Source organism: Chiloscyllium plagiosum, chromosome 14, assembly GCF_004010195.1.
Source record: "Chiloscyllium plagiosum isolate BGI_BamShark_2017 chromosome 14, ASM401019v2, whole genome shotgun sequence".
Lineage (NCBI taxonomy): Eukaryota > Metazoa > Chordata > Chondrichthyes > Orectolobiformes > Hemiscylliidae > Chiloscyllium > Chiloscyllium plagiosum.
Window position 1 is genome coordinate 58,230,888 of NC_057723.1, and position 7,453 is coordinate 58,238,340.

Genomic DNA, 7,453 nt, shown 5'->3' on the forward strand with positions numbered 1-7,453 from the left:
GGAAACAGGCCCTTCGGCCCAACAAGTCCACACCGACCCGCCACCCACCCACCTTTCGCCACACTCCCATCTGATTCTCTCTTTTGCAACTTCAGAGGACAGATTACGATGTTTTTCATATTTCCAAATGATTTCTAACTTGTCTGAATTGCATGTTTCCAAGAATACATCTTGTCTTTTTAGTACTTGAACTACCCTCAACATTTCAGTTCAGTTTTTGAATAAAGAAACATGTCTTTTAAGATAACGTTGCATCTGTTTTAACATCTGTGATGTATGTCTGTTTGTACTGTACTGGTTTTTGTGTTGTGGAATGTTCTGTTGCTGGGTACTTTTAAGACTTCTGCTTGGTTTTGAAAAGAATGGGAAAAATGAACTATATTTTGGTGTTCGAACAACAGTTATTTTGTAAGTGTTCCTTTCATCGCCAAGAGTTCTTCATGAATCTTGAAAGGAATTCAAATGGCAAATATGATTCTTTTTTTCTCGGGATTTGTTTTTTCATCCAGTTCGGTGAACTCAAGTTGGACAAATACTAAAAGTTTGAACATAGATCATAGAAAAGTACACCACAGAGTTGGTCCTTCAGCCCACAATGTTGAGCTGAGGATTATTCCTAATAGAAAATAAAAAAAATCTAACCTTCACACTCCTTAATTCACTGCTGTCCATGTGCAGTCGCTTAAATGTCCCTAATGACTCTGCTTTCTCCATCTCTGCTGACAATGCATTCCATGCAATCCCAACTCTCTGCATAAAAAACCTACTTGTGACACTTTCTCTATACCTTTATCCTAATATCTTAAAACTATGATCCCTCGTGCCAGTCAATCCTACCTTGGGGAAAAGTCTCTGGTTATTGACTCTATCCATGCCTCTTATTACCTTGTACATCTCGATCAGGTCACCTCTCTTCCTCCTTCTGTCCAGTGTGAAAAGTCGGAGCTTAGTCAACCTCTCTTTGTAAGGCAAGCCTTCCAGTACAGGCAGCATCCTGGTAAACCTTCTTTGCATCCTCTCCAAAGCCTCCGTACCTTTCCTACAACAGTGCGACCAGAACTGGACACAATATTCCAAGTGTGGTCTCACCAGGGTCTTGTAGAGCTGCAGCAAAACCTCGCGATTCTTAAACTCAATCCCCTGTTAATGAAAGCCAAAACACCATATGCATTCTTAGCAACCCTATCCACTTGAGTGACAACTTTGAGGGATCTATGCACTTGAACACCAAGATCCCTCTCTTCCTTCGCACTGCCAAGAATCTTGTCTTTAATCCTATATTCAGCATTCAAGTTTAATTTTCCAAAATGCATCACTTCGCATTTATCCAGGTTGAACTCCATCTGCCATTTCTCAACCCAGCTCTACATCCTGTCTATGTCGCGCTGCAGCCTGCAGTAGCCCTCGATACTATCCATGGCACTTCCAACCTTTGTCATCGGCAAATTTACTAACCCACCCCTCAACATCCTCATCAAAGTCATTTATTAAAACTAGAAAGAGCAGAGGCCCAAGAACAGAGCCCTTTGGGACACCACTCACCACTGACCTCCAGGCAGAATATTTTCCATAAACAACCATTCTCTGCCTTTTGTCAGCCAACCATTTCTGAATCCAGACAGCCAAAATTCCCTGTATCCCATACCTCCTGAAGTTTGAAAGGTGGCTGTTAATTTGTCATAATGAGGGTCACCTATAACAAAGTTCTCTGGTTTCACCAAACTCAGTCAGCAGCTGTACAAGAAACAACATATGCCATGGGCTTTGAAAAGCCTGGAGATTTCTGAAGCATGGCTTTGCACTGTGCTTCAGCTTTATACATTGTTTTTATGTTGTGGTTTCCACAACTACACACCTCCCAATCATGTCCTGTGCTTGCATTTTTTCCTGGCATTAATCCTATTCCAACAACTGTTCTGTTTAAGTTAAAAGAGAATGTGCTTTTGTTGCTCTGCAGCCAGACCCTACTAGCAGGTGGCAAGCGAGGCTCTACGTATCCTTTCTGTCAAGATACACTCTTGACGCTGCCTTTTCTTTACTGTTCTCTTTTGTATAGGAACTGAAGCTGCCTGTCTACAAAGCTCATTCACCACAGATTGGCTTGCGCCGCTATTTTGCTGACCTCCTTGCCATCCTGAGTAATCGCTACCAGCTTTGCCCTACAGCACGTCACCTTGCTGTATACTTACTAGACCTCTTCATGGATCACTACGATGTTGGAGCAAAACAGCTGTATGTCATCGCTCTTTCCTGCCTTCTCTTAGCTAGTAAGTATTAATTACCAGTAATGGGTCTTTACATACTTTAATGTGTGAATGGTAAAATGCTTTTAAACTTTTATTAATGTGATCCGTTTACAAGATTTTAGATTTCCTCTGTTTGATAGTTCAAATGTAACAAAGTGCATTGTTCCCATTTTGTTTTTATGCTTGCCTGAATTTTAACCAATGTTCAAAGGAATGTGTGACTTTGAAGCATGTCTCATTATAAAGACAATGAAGGCAACTAAACATTTTAAGTATTTTACATATAGAAAGTAATGATTGATTCTGTGTCATTGCTGCGTAAAATGTTATTCTGTCCTGTGAAAGCCAGGGTTTACCAAATGCTTTTTCTTATTTCAAAATTACTTAACTTTTTTGCTGTATTGTATTGTGACTGCTTTATCCAAATACCACTCCTGTTCAGGGATCATAATCTTCAGGTGGAAGCAGCCATGTTCTTACGTGGCTTTGCTTCCTCAAGTATTTAAAACCTGTTGCAAAGTGCAAGGAGGGGTGGGTGGGTGGGCGATAGCTGCCGGTGGGGACAGCCGCCGGTGGGAGGAGTGGGTGGGCGACAGCCGCCGGTGGGAGGAGTGGGTGGGCGACAGCCGCCGGTGGGAGGAGTGGGTGGGTGGGCGACAGCCGCCGGGGGGAGGGGTGGGCGACAGCCGCCGGTGGAAGCGGTGGGTGGGTGGGCGACAGCTGCCGGTGGGAGGGTTGAGAGACTGGATTTCTAGAGTTCCTTTAGCACCTCTAAAGTTTTCATGCAGATTTGCAGGTTTTGGGACTTGATAGCTTGTTCAGCACCTCCAAAAATTCTCAATTTTTCTGCCAACAGGAAGACTGACCTCTTCCTGGGATTGATTTACTTTTTTTCACAATATTTATTTCTGTTTGTCATTGTCTTTGCCTGCATTTTCATTGTATCTATATCTGACAATTCATTGCCTTCCCACTCCAGTTCACCTTTGTGTCTGCTTGCCACTTGACTACTTTATTCACTGCCTGTTAGTACTATTTCCATGTCAAGTGTTGCCAAATTTTACAGACTGGAGTTCATATTATTCAAAGATTTTAATCCCTTTTTAATTAGATGCAAGCTGTCAAACATTTGTTTCAAGCAATCTCAAACAAATGCAGGTTCCACAGAAATTTTGAAGGAATTATAAATTTTCCTTTCTGCTTCTGGGGTAATGGTTGTCATAACAGTCCAGCTGAAATAGAACGTAGAAATAGTACAGCATAGTGTAGGCCCTTCGGCCCACAATGTTATGCCAAGCATTTATCTTAATCTAAGATTAATCTAATCTACACAGCTCAATTTACTGCCGTCCATGTACTTGTCCAGTAGTCACTTAAATGGCCCTAATGTCTCTGACTCTACTACCACTGCTGGTGATGCATTCCACACATCCACCACTCTCTGCATAAAGAACCTACCTCTGACATTGCCCCTATACTTCCTCCAAACACCTTAAAATGAAGACCCCTCGTGACAGCTATTTCTGCCCTGGGGAGAAGTCTCCGGCTATCTACTCTATCTGTGCCTCTCATTACCTTATACACCTCTACTAAGTCACCTCTCTTCCTCCTCCTCTCTGGTGTGAAAAGCCCTAGCACTCACAACCTGTCTTCATAAGACATGCTCTCCGATCCAGACAGCATCCTGGTTAATCTCCTCTGCACCCTTACTAAAGCATCTACATCTTTCCTATAATGAGGCGACCAGAACTGGACACAATATTCCAAGTATGGTCTAACCTGGATTATTCTTGAGCTGCAGCAAAACTTCATGGCTCTTAAACTCAATCCGCCTGTTAGTGAAAGCCAAAACACCACACGTTGTCTTAACAACCCTATCAACTTGGATGGTAACTTTGTGTACAAAATATCTCACTCAAGGACAAAGATTCCCTCCTTTGTCCTTGAGTGAGTCAACCCTTTCCCTGGCTCCAGGCTAGCTCTGCTCCACCATTTTATTTACAACCGAGCACTTAAAACCAGAAGTGAGCCTTAGAAAATTATTTTGTCGGATGTTTTGCTAAAGCACAGGTTTAATTGTTTTCCATCTAACTAGGAATAAATCAAAAAGTGAGGATTGAAGTCCATCTTGTTGTTCATCCTTGTTGGGAATAAGATTATTTGTTAAAATTATGCAAACTGATTATCACCATATCTTTCTTTCTTGTGATCAATTGAATAAATTAAAGCATTATTTTACGATGATAACCTTTGTTTACCAGCAAGGAGTTAATTAAATCTATTCAAAGTAATGCCTTTTAGGATGTTCTTTCTGACTTATTTAGCATAGTATAGCTGTGGATGTACGTTTGCTCGCTGAGTTGGAAGGCTTGTTTCAGATGCCTTGTCACCGTACAAGATAACATCATTACTGAGCCTCTGGTGAAGCACTGGTGATATGGCCTGCTTCTTATTTATTGGAAATGACTGCCAGACTACTCAGATCTCTTGGCATCATGCTAGCACACAAACCCACTAAAACAGCAGCTAATGAACTTTAAAGACCCGATTCCGACAGCAAGCAAAACTAATGCCATTTACAAAATACTGTGCAATGAACTGTAACAAACACCACATTGGACAAACAGGCAAAAAACTAGCCACCAGAATACATGAACACCAACTAGCCACAAAAAGGCATGACCCACTCTCACTAGTATCTTTACATACAGATGAGGAAGGTCACCACTTTGACTGAAACAACAAATCCATCCTAGGACAGGCCAAACAGGGACATGCACAAGAATTCTGAGAAGCATGGCATTCCAACTGGAACTCTTCTCAACAAACACATTGACTAGGATCCCATTTACCACCCCTTGAGAAAAAGAACAGGAAATGGCATCACCACAGGAAATGGCATCACCACAGGAAATGGCATCACCACAAGAAATGGCATCACCAACCCAAGGAAGCCTAAACACACATTAAAAGCAGGCCATACCACCAGTGCTTAATCCGGAGGTTCAGTGATGATACCAAGTATGGTGACGAAGCATCTGAAAACAAACCTTCCAGCTCAGCAAGCAAGCTTACATCCAGAACCTTAGCCTGAGCTACAAATCTTAAAACTTGCTAAGAGTATAGCTGTCCTAAATTGTGGGAGGAAGTATGGTGCAATATTCAAAAATTCTGCATTTGTGTTATGGGAAGCTGTCTTAAATTTTTTATCCCTATTTTCAAAATCCCATTGTCTATCCCCCACACCCCTCTGTGATTCCTTCCGACCCCATAACCTTCTGTTATCTGCACTGCTTCAATTCTACTTGGTGAGCATCTACAAACTTAATTACTCTAAGCTGATTTTCATGCTTCTGTAGTCTGGACCTAATCTCTGAAATTTCCTCCCTATCCTCTCCTTTTAAGGTACTTCTTGAAAACCCACCTCTCTGAACATCAAGCTTTAGTTCATATGAAACATGGAGTATGAAGCTAACGTAAAAGGGATTCTCAAAGTCGTGTATTGCTATACAGATTGTAAAGGCTGGCAAAAGGTGGAGTGGGGGTTGATTTAAAGACAAAAAAAAGTGTTTACGGAAATGGTTCCAGGAATGAAGAAATCAGGGGCTGGGAATTCTGCAGCAAAGAACTCACCATTCTTTTCAATGCCTGGTCAACATTTACAAGACACAGGTCAGGAATGTTAGGAAATATTCTGCACTTGCGAACATAGATGTAACTCCAAAAACACTCAAGAAGCTTGACTGTCCAAAACAATGTAGCCTGTTTGATTGGCAGTCCATCTGCCTCCTTCAACATTCATTCCCTCTGCCATTGCACGGTTGCAGAAGTGTACATCATCTGCGAAATGCAGTGCAGTAATACACTAAGGCTCCTCTGACAGCATCTTTCAAACCTGCCATCTAGAAGAACAAGGACAAGTGCAACAGATATTTGCAAATGCCACCACCTGCAAGTTCCTCTCTAAGCCATAACTGAGCAACCTCGGTTATCTGGACATCAGTTTTCCGAATTTCGGATTATCAGAACAAGATCTCAAGGTCCCGTTAAAAACGTTATCCGTTATCCGAACACTGTTATCCGAACAAAATATTCTCCGCCCATCTCATTTGGATAATCGAGGCTTTCTGTATCATCTTGACTTGGATTTATGTTTCTGTTCTTTCACTGTTGAAGTCCCTCCCTAATAGCAGTATGGTGACAGCATACCATAAGGACTGCAGTCGTTCTAGAAAGGGAGCGGACTCCCTTCTCCAGAGCAATCAAGAATGAGCAATAAATGCTGGCCCAACCAGCAACATCCATATCCCGTGAATGAATAACAATAAGGACCTTCGGTTATAAGGATAGATGGAAGAAGTTGGGAGTGATTTCCTAGGAAAAACTAAGATACAGAGTGGGTCTAGGCCCAAAAAATCGCATGACACCAAATTATAGTCCAATGGGATTATTTGAAAACATTAGCTTTCAGAGCACATCTGGTAGATGTATTCAAAAGTCATGGATGATCTTGACTATGTAGGAGAAGCTGTTCCCACACTGAAAGGATCGAAAATGTGAGGGCACAGATTTAAAATAATTTAAGAAATTAAGCAAAAGTATTGTGAGGAAGGGCTTTTCTCCACACTGATTGGTTTAGACCTGAGAGTATGGTGGAAACAGACATTCAAAAGGGAATTAGATGGTTATTTGAAAAAGAAATGCAGGATTATATGGGAAAGCAGAATTACACCAAGGTTCTTTTGCAGTATTTCCACTTAGAGTCACAGAGATGTACCTTGGTGTAATTCTGCTTTCCCATATAATCCTGCATTTCCTTTTCAAATAACCATCTAATTCCCTTTTGAATGCCTGTTTCCACCCAACTTGCTAATCAGTCTCCCATGGGGAACCTTGTTGAACGCCTTACTGAAGTCCATATAGATCACATCTTTTGTTCTGCCCTCATCAATCTTCTTTGTTACTACTTCAAAAATCTCAATCAAGTTTGTGAGACATGATTTCCATGTTGACTATCCCGAATCAGTCCTTGCCTTTCCAAATACATGTACATCCTGTCCCTCCAGATTCCCTCCAACAACTTGCCCACCACCGAGGTCAGGCTCACTGGTCTATCGTTCCCTGGCTTGTCTTTACCACCCTTCTTAAACAGTGGCATCACGTTAGCCAACTTCCAGTCTTCCGGCACCTCACCTGTGACTATCGAT

At 41.8% G+C, this 7,453-nt stretch overlaps 1 protein-coding gene across 1 annotated transcript in view; it reads left to right on the forward strand.

Moving 5' to 3' along the window:
* Nucleotides 1-7,453, forward strand: part of ccnjl (cyclin J-like) — an 80,046-nt gene that overhangs the window by 3,698 nt on the left and 68,895 nt on the right. Inside the window, exon 2 of the mRNA XM_043703871.1 lies at nt 2,057-2,267. Coding sequence (XP_043559806.1) covers nt 2,057-2,267 — 211 coding nt within the window. The remainder of the gene's footprint in view (nt 1-2,056; nt 2,268-7,453) is intronic.